Here is a 14,278-nt window from a genome sequence, read left to right as displayed (position 1 = left end):
GGATTTCCACCCTCTAGTACATTAGTGTAAAAGTCTCTTGCTTTGAAAACTGTACTAAGACAAAACTTTCTTCCCTTATAATTCACTGTTAATCCAGCTGGAACATCCCATCTATCCTGTATCTGATGTTTCCTAAGTTCTTCCACCAAAAAGGCAAACTCTTTTCTATTTCTTAACATTTTAGAAGGAATTTCTTTCATCACTAATACGTCCTAATATTTGAATTTTATTTTTATAAAATGCTTGTAAAATTCCATTCCTAATCTTCTTGTTCGTGAAATAAATCACATCTCTTGGTAGCTGCCTTTGTCTAGCAATAACTCGATAAATTTTTTCAATATGAACTTCAAATTCTACTGGATGCTCTCTGTTTATGCCTGTAAAAGCCTGTACAAAAATTTCTTTTAAGTTCTTCTGCTTATTTTCCTTCAATCCTCTAACTCTCAAGGCATACTCCATCAATTTATATTGAAATATAACAATTTCTTCGTCCGCCCTATCCATTTTACTCTGAACTTCCTCTATTTTATTTTCCAAATTCAAATTAAGTTGATTATTCTGGGGTTCCTCTATTTCCGTTTCCGAATTCAAATTAGCTTGAGTAATTTCTTCTATTTTTTCTTCCAACTGAATTATATTTTCTCCAATATATCGCACTGCTGCCAGCACACTTTCACTCATATTATTCCAAGGTTCCACCTTATTTTTAAGTTCCAAGATTGCTTTTTCAGTTCTCTCTATTTTATTTCTTAAATTCAAGTTAATTTAATTATTCTGAACCTCATCTATTTTCTTTTCCAAATTCAAATTGACTTGATCAGTTTCTTCCATTCTTTCCTCCAAACAAATCATATTTTTGGAAAGACATTGAGCTACTACCCCCACTCTTTCAGTCATATCTTTATTCTGAACTTCCAATGTATTTTTAAGTTCCAATATTTCTTTTTCAGTTTTACTAAATTTTTGATCTATTAAACCCTTTAGATATTCTTTCATTTCTTCTTTTAGTTTATATATTTGAACTGGTAAAACTTCAACATCCTTAAAAGCACTTGACTTAGTTTGTTTAAAAGCCATTTTTGTTAAACTTTAAGCTCTTCAAAAGGAGGAAAAAAATCTTCAAATCTTCTCTTAATCACTGTAATTACATTAATCAAATCATTTAAAATCATTCCTTTGGCTTAGCCTCTTCATGTAACTCCGGCGCTGATAGCTTTAACGAGCATTTCCTTAACTTTCGTTTTCACGCCTTGTTACATTGGAGACGCCATTTCCTTCCTTCTTAGATCATTCCAACCAAAGAAAAAGAAAAAAATATAGTAAAATAACTGGGGAGTTAAAAATTGATACTTGCAACTGCCAGTACTCCTGATTTTGCTCTGTCTGCTTATTAATCCATTCCAGGTTAAAAATTGGTAGCAGATGTGGACACGGCGTTTTGCTCTGCCTTCTGCAGAGGCCTCCCGGATCCGGAGCTTTCCTGAGCTTGGGAGGGAGCCCTCGCCCTCAAGCCCAGTATCATTCCTGGGGCTTTCCGGGGGGTTCTACCTCAGCTCGGTTGCTCACCTCTCCCTCTTTGCCCGGGGGAGAGGTTTCCAAGCCGCCAGAGAGCTGATTTGTGCTGTCTGAGCGGCTCTACAGATCACGGGGCTGGCGGTCTAAAAAAAGACCGCCGTCAATGACGCGACGCCACAGGAAGTCCTATTTCCCCCCCACTTTTTTTTCCAGAGGACTGGAAAAGAACATCAGTTCTTTTCCAGTCCTCTGGTAGTTCCCCAGTACTCCAGGATCTTTGAAAGATATTGTTTAGTGGTTCCAAGATCACACCTCCTTCACAGCTCTGGGATATAATCCATCTGGTCCTGGTGATTTGAACTTGTCTAGAGTGGATAGATGTTTTCTTACCATTTTCTTGCCTATTCTTACTTGTATTCCTAGTCTGGCTCTCACAGTATTGCTTTTGGAAAGTTGGACTATTTTTGCCTTTTGTGTGAAGACAGATGCAAAGAATGAATTAAGCAGCTCTGCTTTCCCCCGCTACTGGTCACCTCCTTGCCATCTTCTCCCATTGGGGGATCAGTTGTTTCCTTAACATTTTTCTTGTTTTTTACATGTTGAAAGAAACTTTTTAAAAATTATTTTTTTACATTTGTTGCAAGTTCATTCTGAGCCTTAGATTTCCTGACTTCATCTTTCCAGATTCAGACTATATGCTGGTATTCTGCCTTAATTATGTACTCCCTTTCCATTTTTTATACTTATCCTTTTAGTCTTTCTGTTTATCAGATAATTCTTTGTGTAACCATGCTGGTTTCTTCTGTGAGCTCTTGTTTTTCTTTTTCAGTGGTATTGTGCTGGTTTGGGCTTTTATAATCTCATTTTCAGAATTACCCAACCTTTTCCCAACCCTGGTTCTTTTGTCTTTACCTAATCCCCCTACAGCTCGAGCAGAAGGTGGTGGCCAGTGAAATATTTAAGGGAAAAAAGGACAATTACCCCCAAAGTGTTCCTAGACTTTTCCTCAATACTCGTCTTGGTAAGTACTGTTTAATCTGGCCAAATGTCACTTTTCTCGTAAGTCACTCCTAACTTCTTTTTTCTTTTTTTCTTTCCCTTTCCCTTTGGGTGGGGGATGACAGGTACTGAAGAGATAAATGCCAAAATCCTTCAGGTGCTGGGAAATGAGGCGCTTAAGGTGAGTGTCCATTCCTTCCTTCCCTCTTGTCAGTGGGGAGGGGGACAGGATGCTGAGAAGCCTTTGCCAGCACAGTTTCTGCTTGGGTTCAGTGTGTATCTAGGGTGATTTCTTGGACAAGTAAGAGAGACCAAGGGTCCAGAAAAAATAATCCTATTAAGTTTGTATCACCTTAAAGATTTGCAAGGCATACTATTCTGTAAAATATAATCCACTTTGCATTATTTTGATGTCAGGAAAATGTATAGACATGTGGTTGAGTTGGGAATAATACTAACTCGTTATTATTTTACATAAATAATTGAAAATGTCAAACATACCTAAACCTCCTTTTTCCTATTTTCCTCACAACAGCCTTGTGACGTTGGTTAGCTTGAGAGTTTATGCCTAAATCAGGACTAGAACTCACCTTCTCCTGCTTATGTAAAGCTTCCTGCTTTGACCACTAGACCAAACTGGCTCTGTATCCGTAGGTAGAGAAAGAATGAAATGATATTAAACAGCGAAATGCAGTGGAGATGAAATGCAGAAGGTGCAGTCTATAGATTTAAGAAAAGGTAGCCAGTCTCAAAATGGTGGTTACTGATCACCGAGACATTCTAGTGTTGGTGAACTGATTGCCCTATACAGTATAAGCCTCTTAAATCCATAGCGAGTGAAATTTGACTTTTTATTTGGACTTTCCAAGGTAGCAGTTTATGATGGGATTATTCTTGTGATCTCCTTGAAGATCTCCTGTGAAATAGAATTGTACCTGCCACTTTTTGTTTTGTTTGAATGTTTATTGCTTTTCCTGAGTTCTCTTGATCCTTTATACTAGTGGCCCTTAACCTTTTGTGCAGCTGGGACCAGTTCCATAGAGAAAGGGTTTTCCGTGGACCGGAGGGGGCATATTTTTTCATGCTGCCTGCATCCCACGGATGTGGCTTTGCTTGTTTACACAGACCAGTTGATGGTATGCCATGGACCGGTGACAGTTCACAGAATGGCGTTTTGACTGGGTGTATAAAGCAGACCCCTGCTTTATACAACAGAAAGCACTTTAGAGAGGGGCTTCAGCTTCCTGGGCCCAGAGAATCTATTTATAGCTCTTCATCTTCCTAAAGTTTGACACATTTTCAAGGTGGCCAAGATTCTTGATTATCTCAGGGTACAAACTATATACCTTTTGGAAAACACTGTTGGCAGTTTAAGCTCCCCATGAAAAACGTCGTTTCGTGCTCTGCCATCCTTTTAGTATGCCGTTCCTGTGATCAAGTATGACCGCAAAGGCTACAAGGCCCGTGCCAGGCAACTGCTGCTCACCCAGAATGCAGCTGTGCTGGTTGAAGAGTCCAAAGTCAAGCAGCAGATCGACTACGGCAACCTCACAGGTAGGCAGAGGAAGCGACCCTTTTGGGCCAAGACTCCTTCACTCTCTCTCTGAACTAGACACAATTGGGGATCCGGTCAGAGGGGAAGGGGAGGAGGAAGCAGGGATGGGCGGTCTCGGCTCAGCCTGGGAAAGAGGGGCTGCAACCTCTTCCAGTTGGCCTTGGCCCTATTCTCTGCCCCCCCAGGCTTAACTGGGACAGGAGGTCCTCAGTGATCTCTTACATTGAGCCCCCATTTTACATTTGGCTGTGCAGGATTAAATTCACCCAGCCCATCATAAGGTGGGAACCCTCAGTCTGGCATTCCTGGTCTTCCTAGTAAAAGAGCTGAAGGGAAAGAGCAGCTGAAAAAGGAGTCTTTCCCTTGTGAGGCCTGCCAGTTGCAAACAGACCTCTCCAATGCCAACTGGGTGCAGGTGCCAGGCCACGCCCCTCAAGTGTCACCTCAGCCAATGGGGAAGGGGACGGGGAGGCTGTGAAGCCGGCAGGGCTGCTAGCGCACCTGTGGTTTTGACCAAGCCCTGTTCTGCGATGGAGACTTTGCGCCCATGGGTGCCAGTCCCTGCTTCCAGATTGGCTGGGTCAACTGCTGGACGATAGTTCATCTGACCTGCTGGACGAAGTGGTGACTGCTGTCCCATGAGATTCTTTGCACGAGGCTTTGCTGGAGTCAAGGGACATTGGCTCCCCAGCACATCCAGAAAAGGAGAAAGCCAAGGCAGAGGTGCCTAGCCTGTCCTCACCTGGCCAAGCCACATGACTTGTGGAAAAACTCGGTTTGCTCTCTGGGAAAAGGCAGCCGAGAGCCAGGGGATGCGTGACCCAGCTTTCCATACATGCACCCCTTCATCTTTTGCAGGCATCTCAGTTAGCAGCCTGAGCGACAATCTTTTTGTGCTCCATGTGCTTCGTCAGGACAACAAGCAGAAGGTAGTTCCTCAGTGTGCCCTGGAGCCGCCACAGAGACTGGGGGGTGGGGTGGGGGCTCGAGTTGTAGTTAAATCTTGGCAATTCCCTTTGATGAGGAGGGGCATCACCCATTTGACATGAGCTTCTGCCTGCCTGCCTAGGAGCACCTCCCCTACCTGGCTCCTACCTAGTCATACCAGTAACGTTTTAAAACCTCTTTCTTGGAACTTTTTTCCCTTCAGGGAGATGTTGTGCTGCAGAGTGATTTTGTGATTGAAACTTTGACTAAAATTGCCATAAGTGCCAACAAAGTCAACAATGTTAATATCAACCAGGGCAGGTGAGTTTAAGCAATAAAAACCTGTCCTTCATGAATACGGTTCTGCGATGGTGGCTGCATTTGGGTTAGATGCTGCTGCCCCTTCTCCAGTGCTCCCAGCAGGGATCGGCACCCGGCCCTGTTCTCAAAGCAGCTCACAGCTTCTGACACAAACAAGTCCCAGGGAAGCATTTTATTTGGACTCCGAGGAGCTGAAGCCTGGGCCTGGATTGCTCTTGCACTGGGACTACCAGGCCTCCTCCTCCTCTTGGGCTCTCTGGATCAGCTGCCTTTTGGTTCCAAGGAAGATGGAAGGGGCAGCAAACTGAAGCTCTCATGCCTGTAATAAAGCAGCTAGGGATCTGGTTTTTATTTCATCTGGCTCAGAAATGAAATGTTTTACGCCAGTGAGATTATAATCCTTAGAATAGAATAGAGCTGGAATGGACCTTGGAGGTCTTCTAGTCCAGCCCCCTGCTCAAGCAGGAGAACCTATATTATTTCAGATAAGTCACTGTCTAGTCTGTCAGAGTTTCTTGCAAAAATCAAATCCAGAAGCACACACAGATAAACTGATGCAGCAGGACTCATTAACTTCTTTATATACACAATCATACAGGAAGTGAGTTTACAATACCAACAGCAGATTCACAGTTTCATTTAAGCTCAGATCAGCAGTCAGCATGCGCAAACACTGATTTCAGGATCAGACGGGTGTTCTCTTACCATTTTTTTGCTTATTTTAATTTTTATTTCTAGTCTGTCTTTTACAGTTATGTTTCTGTGGGTTGGGTTATAGTTTCTTCTTGCGTGAACACTGATGAAAAGAATGAGTTAAACAGCTCTACTTTCTCTGTACAGCCCGTTACTTCCTTGCCTTCTTTCTCTTTAGTGAATCGACTGTTTCCTTGACTTTTTTCTTGTTATTTATATGCTGAAAGAAACTTTTAATATTATCTTCGACTTTTGTTTCAAGTCTTTGTTCATTCTTGGATGACTCCCATCTTTGCAGGTTCGGGCTATCTGCCGACATTCTATCATGGTTATGTCTTTCCATTGTTTGTACTTATCCTTTTTGTCTATTAGAGTTTATCAGAGATTGTTGTGAAACCATGTTGATTTCTTCTTAGATTTCTTATTTTTCTTTTTCAAGTGATATTGTAATGTATTAGACTTTTTATGATCGTATTTTTCAAGAGTTTCCCATGCTTCTTGAGTTATTTTCCCTTTTAGGATTTTTATCCATGGGGTTTTTCTTAGGCTGTCTCAGTTTGTTAAAATCAAACTTTTAAAGTGTAAAATGATATTGGATGGATGATATTGTATTGCTTGTGTTTGCTTTATATTAAATTCCAATATGACGTGGTCGGCAACCTCAACTCCCTCTATCTCTTCTTCTCTCTTAGTAAGAATTAGGTCCAGTATAGCTTTTCCTCCCATTCCCTCCTCTACCTTTTGAATGACAAAGTTAGCAGCTAAATTAGTTAGGAACCTGTTTGATATCTCACTTGCTGCAGGGTTTGTCTCCCAGTTGATATCAGGGTAAAGTGGTATGTTTCCTATATACATTTGTTTATTTTATTATTTATTTTTATTTATTTTATTAGATTTATAAACCGCCCTTCTCCCGAAGGACTCAGGGCGGTGTACAGCCAAGGTAAAAAGAAACAATGTACAATTAAAAGTAAATTAAAAAACTTATTATACAGTGTGGCCGAAATTAAAATGGTTAAAAATCTAAAAACCCCAATTTAAGACTTAAATAAAATTAAAAATTTGAAATCTAGACAATTTAAGAAAGCCCCGCGCAAACAAACAGATATGTTTTCAGTTCGCGGCGAAAGATCCGAAGGTCAGGTATTTGACATAAACCAGGGGGAAGTTCATTCCAAAGAGTAGGAGCCCCCACAGAGAAGGATCTTCCCCTGGGGGCCGCCAGCCGACATTGCCTGGCGGACGGCACCCTGAGAAGACCCTCTCTGTGTGAGCGTACGGGTCGGTGGGAGGCATGAGGTAACAGCAGGCGGTCCCGTAAGTACCCAGGCCCCAAGCCATGGAGCGCTTTAAAGGTGGTAACCAAAACCTTGAAATGCACCCGAAAGGCAACAGGAAGCCAGTGCAGTCTGCGCAGGAGAGGTGTTACATGGGAGCTACGTGAGACTCCCTCTATCACCTGCGCAGCTGCATTCTGGACCAGCTGAAGCCTCCGAGTGCATCTTAAGGGGAGCCCCATGTAGAGAGCATTGCAATAATCCATGCGGGAGGTAACAAGAGCATGAGTGACTGTGCATAGGGCATCCCGATTGAGGAAGGGGCGCAACTGGCGAACCAGGCAAACCTGGTGAAAGGCTCTCCTGGAGACGGCCGCCAAATGGTCTTCAAACGACAGCCGTGCATCCAGGAGAACACCCAAGTTGCGCACTCCCTCCTTTGGGGCCAATAACTCGCCCCCAACAGTCAGCTGCGGCTGCAGCTGACTGTATCGGGGTGCCGGCATCCACAGCCACTCCGTCTTGGAGGGATTGAGCTTGAGCCTGTTCCTCCCCATCCAGACCCGTACGGCTTCCAAACACCGGGACAGCACTTCGACAGCTTCGTTGGGGTGGCCCGGGGTGGAAAAGTACAGCTGAGTATCATCAGCGTACAGCTGATATCTCACCCCGAAGCCACTGATGATCTCACCCAACGGCTTCATATAGATGTTGAACAGGAGGGGCGAGAGAATCGACCCCTGTGGCACCCCACAGGTAAGGTGCCTCACGGTCGACCTCTTCCCCCCTGTCAACACCGTCTACGACCGGTCGGAGAGATAGGAGGAGAACCACCGATAAACGGTGTCTCCCACTCCCAACCCCTCCAACCGGCGCAGCAGGATACCATGGTCGATGGTATCGAAAGCCGCTGAGAGATCTAATAGGACCAGGGCAGAGGAATGACCCCTGTCTCTGGCCCTCCAGAGATCATCCACCAACGCGACCAAAGCTGTCTCCGTGCTGTACCCGGGTCGGAAGCCGGACTGGAACGGGTCCAGATAGACAGCTTCATCCAGGTACTGGGGTAGCTGCCGTGCCACAGCACTCTAGAACCTTCACAATAAAGCGAAGGTTGGAGACCGGACAGTAGTTACCTAAAATAGCTGGGTCCAGGGAAGGCTTCTTGAGGAGGGGTCTTCAAGGCGGCAGGGAAAACTCCCTCCAACAAAGAAGCATTGTTAATCCCCTGGAGCCAGCCTCGTGTCACTTCCCGGGAGGCCAGCACCAACCAGGAAGGGCACGGGTCCAGTAAACATGTCGTAGTGTGCAGCCTCCCCAGCAACCTGTCCACGTCCTTGAGAGAGACAGGATCAAACTCATCCCAAACAATATCCACAAGACGCGACTCCGCCCTCTCACCTGGATCATCCCAATTTCGGTCCAAGCCATCCCGGAGCTGAACGATTTTGTTGTATAGATAACCACTAAACTCCTCGGCACGGCCCTGCAACGGGTCATCCCGCACCTCCTGATGCAGGAGGGAGCGGGTCACCCGAAACAGGGCGGCCGGGCGGTTATCTGCCGACGCAATGAGGGTGGAAGCGTAGGAACGCCTTGCCTTCCTCATTGCCACTAGGTAGGTCCTAGAATAGGACCTAACTAGTGTTCGGTCAGCTTCGGAACGGCTGGACCTCCACACACACTCTAGGCGTCTTCTCCGGCGTTTCATCTCCCTCAGCCCCTCGGAGAACCAAGGGGCCGGTCGAGACCTACGCCGGGTCAGAGGCTGCAAGGGCACGACACGGTCCAAAGCTCCAGCCGCGGCCCGTTCCCAGGCCGCAACTAGCTCTTCAGCCGTGCCGTGGGCCAGGTTAATTGCCGTGTTAATTGATTAGCAAAGAGTTCATATATTTCTTCTGCTTGGTTGGGTGGCCTGTAGTATATGCCTATAGCAATGTCATTTTTTCTCCTTTTATATTGACCCATATGGATTCTAGGTTTTCACCCATGGTTTTGTGTATTTCTGTAGAGATGTAGGATCTTTTATATATAATGCAAGTCCACCTCCTCTTTTGTTAGGTCAGTTTCTTTTGAATAGCTTATATCCTTCCATCAGTACATTCCAGTCATGAGTTTCATCCCACCCAGTTTCAGTAATGGCAACTATATCGTATCTGCCTTCATGTACTAATACTTGAAATTTACCTTTTTTCCCCTAAACTTTGAGCATTAGTGTATAGGCATTTCAGTTCTTTATGAATCTTGGATACGTTTCTTATATGTCCTACTTTGTTACTGGGATTTCTATCCTTCCCATCACTCTCTACTTCATTATGTTTTTCTTTTTTTATTTCTTCTTTCTGTTTACTCCCTACCTCATGTGATTGGCTATAGTGACTTTTGCTTGGAATTAGGTTCTAAAGGGTCCTGAAGATTGCCCCCCCCACTTCAATTTTAGTTTAAAACCCTTTTGATAAGATGAGCCAGTTGTTTCCAAATATATTTTTTCTAGTTCTTGTGCTACTAATTCCAGTTGTGCTCCCAATTCTTTAACTTTCTTCCCTAGCTGTTCAAAATCATGTTATTGTTTTCAGATTCATTATTGTATCATTGGTCCCCACGTGTAGAGAAAAAAGGGGTAGTAATCCGTGGGGTTTATTATTTTAGTAGTTAGTTACATCTTTGATTTTTGCTACAGGCAGACAGTATACCTCTCTAGATTGAGTGCCTGGTCTGCAAACTATAGTTTCTATTCCCCTAAGAATTGAATCCCCTATCACCAATATTCACCTTTTTTTTCCCTTAGGGATGTCTGGGGTGCTTTTCTTCCTGTCCCAGGAATGCTGTTGTGCCTCTTTTTTTTTTTTTTTTAGAAACTATTGATGAATGTTCTTTTGTGGGTGTCTGCCTATTTTCTTCCGGGGGAGGCTATGAAAGTGACTGTTCAGTTCCAGATGGGCTTCATTGGAGTGGGCTAGGACAGATAGTAAGGGATTTGTGCTTGGTTGTTGTTTTCTTCTAAAAGTGACATGTTTCCCTCGGTCTTGCTCTTTAGGTACATATGTAGAGTTGTCTTTTTACAGAAGCTGTGTTCCCTATTGTGTTCAGTTTGGGGATATTGGTTTTCTTCTTTATGTTCATATATGGGGTCATTTTTAAGAAGCTGTTTGTTCTCTAATGTGTTTTATTTTGGTGTAGTCTTTTGTTTTAAGGTTGGGATTTCTCGCTTTGTTTATTGAGTTTCAGAGCATCTAGATTTGCTTCTAGACCCTTTTTTTTCTTTTAGTAATTCAAGTAGTTTACATTTGATACATACATAATTTGGGTCTTCTGAAACATATGGTACACTTTGCAAGACACTATACTATCAGTCTCTATTTCCATGACTTTTTGTTTTGTTTAGAAATTAAAAATGTCTAAAAATGCAATATTTACCCTGTTGTATCAGTTTACAATACAATTACAATACAATATTTTACAACCACAAATTCACTAATGTAATGTCAAAAGACTAGTTTGCAGTCTAAGATTATAGTGACCTGATTTATATAATTGCACACATTGCTGAGAACAGGTACAAATGTTGAGTTGTTCATTTTGCCTTTGATCATTTTTGAAGATAGTGCAGCCCTGAGCTGGCATGGCTATGCAAATTAGGCTCTCCTGGGGTGGCATATGAAACTTTTTCTTCCTGGCCGTTGAAATACCCTAATTCTGACTCCCCACTTCCCCAGCATCAAATTCATAGTTGGACAAGGCAAGGAAGGCATCATTGACTTCACCTCAGGATCTGAGCTGCTGATAGCCAAAGCCAAGAACGGTCACCTGGCAGTCGTAAGTAACTATTTGCTTGCCAAAGCTGAAAGCAGCCACCTTCTTCCCTGGGCTGGGCCTGTTTCTGAGGAAAAGACCCCCACTGTCTCTTCCTGCTTTTGTCTGCATTTCAGGTGGCTCCTCGTTTGAATTCTCGATGATGGCGATGGACACTTCTCTACAAGGAGCCATAGACTAATTCAGTGAACATGGACGGAGGTTTTCCTTGCCTCTGTTCTCTGGCCACCAATGACCCTCCTTTAGTTCTGTTCTTGGTTTTCGTTCTATCCATACCCAATCTGCCGATCGGCCCTAAACAGACTGGCGGCCATGGTGCCCACAAAGAGAGTGAAGTAACCTGCAGAGTTGCCAACAAATTCCAGTAAAATGCCAAATTTTATATGAAAATATTTTATAAAGAAATCCTCTCGTTTTTGGGTGCTTTGTATGAAAATATAAAAAGCCATAATGTACAGATGAAATATTGTAGATATTTCCTCCTTGTATGGGATGTTTGCACTATGGAAATTATTTTCTTATTTCTAATTGGAGAAATTATGATAATCCAAGAAATATCAGCATTCTTGGCATTTCTATATTCTTCCCCTTTCCTTTCCTGGAAATTTCCCAACACTTGACAATTGCTAGTTTGGATGGATTACTTGTATCTGCACTTTGACTTTGCCAAAGGGAGTTCAGCAATATCTTCTCCACAAACTGACCCCTATTAAAAACGGGTTTTCTATTAGTCTTCAACACAATATTTCTGGTTGCTATGAAATATCAAGAAAAAAACAAAACTATAAGAGCTTAAAAATTACTGAAATCATTTCTGAAACCAGTGATTTAAAAAGTGGTAGAATCTTCAGATTGCGAAGTTCTAAATATTTGGGATTATTTTTTTTTAAAAAAGTGTATCTAGTAACACTAAGTCTGCCTTGTAACTTTTGACTATGGCTTCAACATTTTCATGCGACACCGACAGCTTCAAAACTAGAGTTTGCATATGCCAGGCAGTTTGTTGCTTGCTGTCATACGGACAGTTAGTTACATTTTGATTATCTTTCATGAAAGCTGTTTAAATGATTATTGCTTCGTGTGCAAGCTTCCTTTTAAGCACTGGGCTTTTTTGCCCAATTCAGAATTTTAAAATTTTTAATCATCTTACTCAGCTTGCTTTTTTTTCTAGCTTCAGAAATCAGCTGTTCAAGGAGCCAAGTTTGTTTATTGTCCTCTGAAAACTACACTGATTGAATTCAGATTTCTGAATTGTAAAGGAACATTTACCGCACAAAGATTTGGGAACAAGCTGCTTCAGTGCTTTTGTCTGTTGATCTGAAATAAGCCTTTTGCATTACTTACATAGAATCAGTATCATTTTGTTTGTATGTGCTTTATTTACTGCTGCCCAGGTTCAAAGGGGAAATTTTCCTTCCCTACATGGTGACAAATGTTTTACATCATTTCTAAAATGGGGCCTATGCTATAGTGTACATAAGATTTAAGGCTCTGTGCAGTGTGCAGTATGAATCAAGATATATATGCCAAATAAATTTTTACTAAAAATCCTTAAGTTTCTTTGGTTTGTTGATTTGGGCCCTTTTAAACTTGCTTTCCCTCTCCCTCGGTCCACAGGATTGCAGAACAAGTGCTCAACCTGATGCCCCACAGCCCAGTGCTTGGGGACAGTGAGAAAATGGAAAACATGGAAGGTGCCTGGTATTTTCAGGACATTCTGGGCTGGCAACTAACTGGCCATGGTTGGATAAAACTTGCATTTGTTAGAGTGCATTTTTCAAAATATTGCCCAGTCAAACATCTAAACCCAAAGGCTGCACTTTCTCACCCTTCCAGATTGATCTGAAGAAGCAAAACCTGCAAAAATCAGTTACTGCCTCATATGTATCAATCTACAAGTCCAGTGTCTTAACCACTAGGCCATTGAAACCCCCGCCCCCACCACTACTCAGGGCACTAGCAACTGAAATGAGATCCTTAGTTGTGCAAATAGGACCTCTGAATGATGGGACCATCTGTCCCCAAGCTGGCTTTCCAATGGTGCCCCCATCACCGCTGTAACTAGAGCCCATCTATCCACCTTGCTGCTGGTTGTCCCTTTTTTCTTTCCAATTTTTTTAAAGAGTTCAAGATGCAGACAGGGTTAGGGTTCTGAAATCCTCAAAGCCCCATGTAATAAAATTACCAAAAATTCACACTAAGCAAATACAATATATAGTGCCCTCAATTGGTCCATTGAAACTGGGCAACCTTTAGCAAACACAGGTGCAGAAGTAGGTCCTTTCTGCAACTCCCCAAGTTACTTGCACTCTTGAATGTTCTGTCATGCTGTGGTCTTGAATCTGAAGTTCCCTGCACCTTTTGAACTTGAGCATGAAAAAATGAAGGCCAAAAAACCATGCACTCCACCTCCTATCAGCAGCTGCAACTACCCAGGTTTGCCCCAAGTCATGGGGTGCTTCTCCTGATAAGGGTACCAGGGGGAGAACCAGTAGTGGTGCTGTATAAAGCAATCAGCAGCATTCTGGTCAGTGGCAACTGTAGTGATGAGAGAGAGGTTTTTTGAAGATGGGGCTTCCTGGAGGCTATTTTGCATGAACAGAAGGCATGCCCCCTCCTTTTAGTCTGTCACTTCCTCTCTGCCTCACTGGGTCAGGACAAGGCGTTTGAGTAAGGATAGCTCACAAATGGGGCCAGCATCTGAGGATGTTTTATGTCCACCGCTTGCAACTGGGAACTGATTAAGAGGACCAACAAGGGCTCAGTTGACACCTGCCTGCCTGGCTTGAGTCAAGCCTCTGAAGACAGAGTAGTGGCTTCAGCCTGTTCTCTGGCTCTGGCAGCCTGCATAACCCCTGGCAGAAACATAGCGTGAGAGCCGATCACCCATTCCACCACTTGAAAGGAGAGCTGCACCCACGTCTCAACTGGTCACCCTGCCCTGCCTGCCCATCAGAAAGGGAAAGAAATCCTGTAGGTATTCAAGCTGCTGGGTAAAAGTTCTGGAAAACCTGTCTATGGCAAGCTGCCCTCTTGGCCCATCCACCCTTGGAAGACCTAGGCAGGAGCAGTCCAAGCAGGGCCCTGGGCGACACTCTCCTCCCATTACCCAGAATGGGCTTGGAGTCCCCCTCAAGACATAGAAGCTCTAGGTCTCGTCACATGCACAGGGTCCATG

General features: G+C 43.4%; 1 protein-coding gene across 2 annotated transcripts in view; it reads left to right on the top strand.

Annotated features, from left to right (window-relative positions):
• MYO1C (myosin IC) overlaps nucleotides 1–12,650 on the top strand; it is a 47,182-nt gene extending 34,532 nt beyond the window's left edge. For both annotated transcript variants that reach the window (XM_058163863.1, XM_058163862.1), the window contains 7 exons: nucleotides 2,443–2,536; nucleotides 2,640–2,695; nucleotides 3,933–4,068; nucleotides 4,928–4,998; nucleotides 5,220–5,317; nucleotides 11,004–11,103; nucleotides 11,217–12,650. In XM_058163863.1, the coding sequence (XP_058019846.1) occupies nucleotides 2,443–2,536; nucleotides 2,640–2,695; nucleotides 3,933–4,068; nucleotides 4,928–4,998; nucleotides 5,220–5,317; nucleotides 11,004–11,103; nucleotides 11,217–11,243 (582 nt within the window). In that variant the 3' untranslated portion in view covers nucleotides 11,244–12,650. The remainder of the gene's footprint in view (nucleotides 1–2,442; nucleotides 2,537–2,639; nucleotides 2,696–3,932; nucleotides 4,069–4,927; nucleotides 4,999–5,219; nucleotides 5,318–11,003; nucleotides 11,104–11,216) is intronic.
• The last annotated feature ends 1,628 nt before the right edge of the window (nucleotides 12,651–14,278 follow it).

Source organism: Ahaetulla prasina, chromosome 1 (genome assembly GCF_028640845.1).
Source record: "Ahaetulla prasina isolate Xishuangbanna chromosome 1, ASM2864084v1, whole genome shotgun sequence".
NCBI lineage: Eukaryota > Metazoa > Chordata > Lepidosauria > Squamata > Colubridae > Ahaetulla > Ahaetulla prasina.
This window is presented reverse-complemented; position numbering and strand designations above follow the sequence as displayed.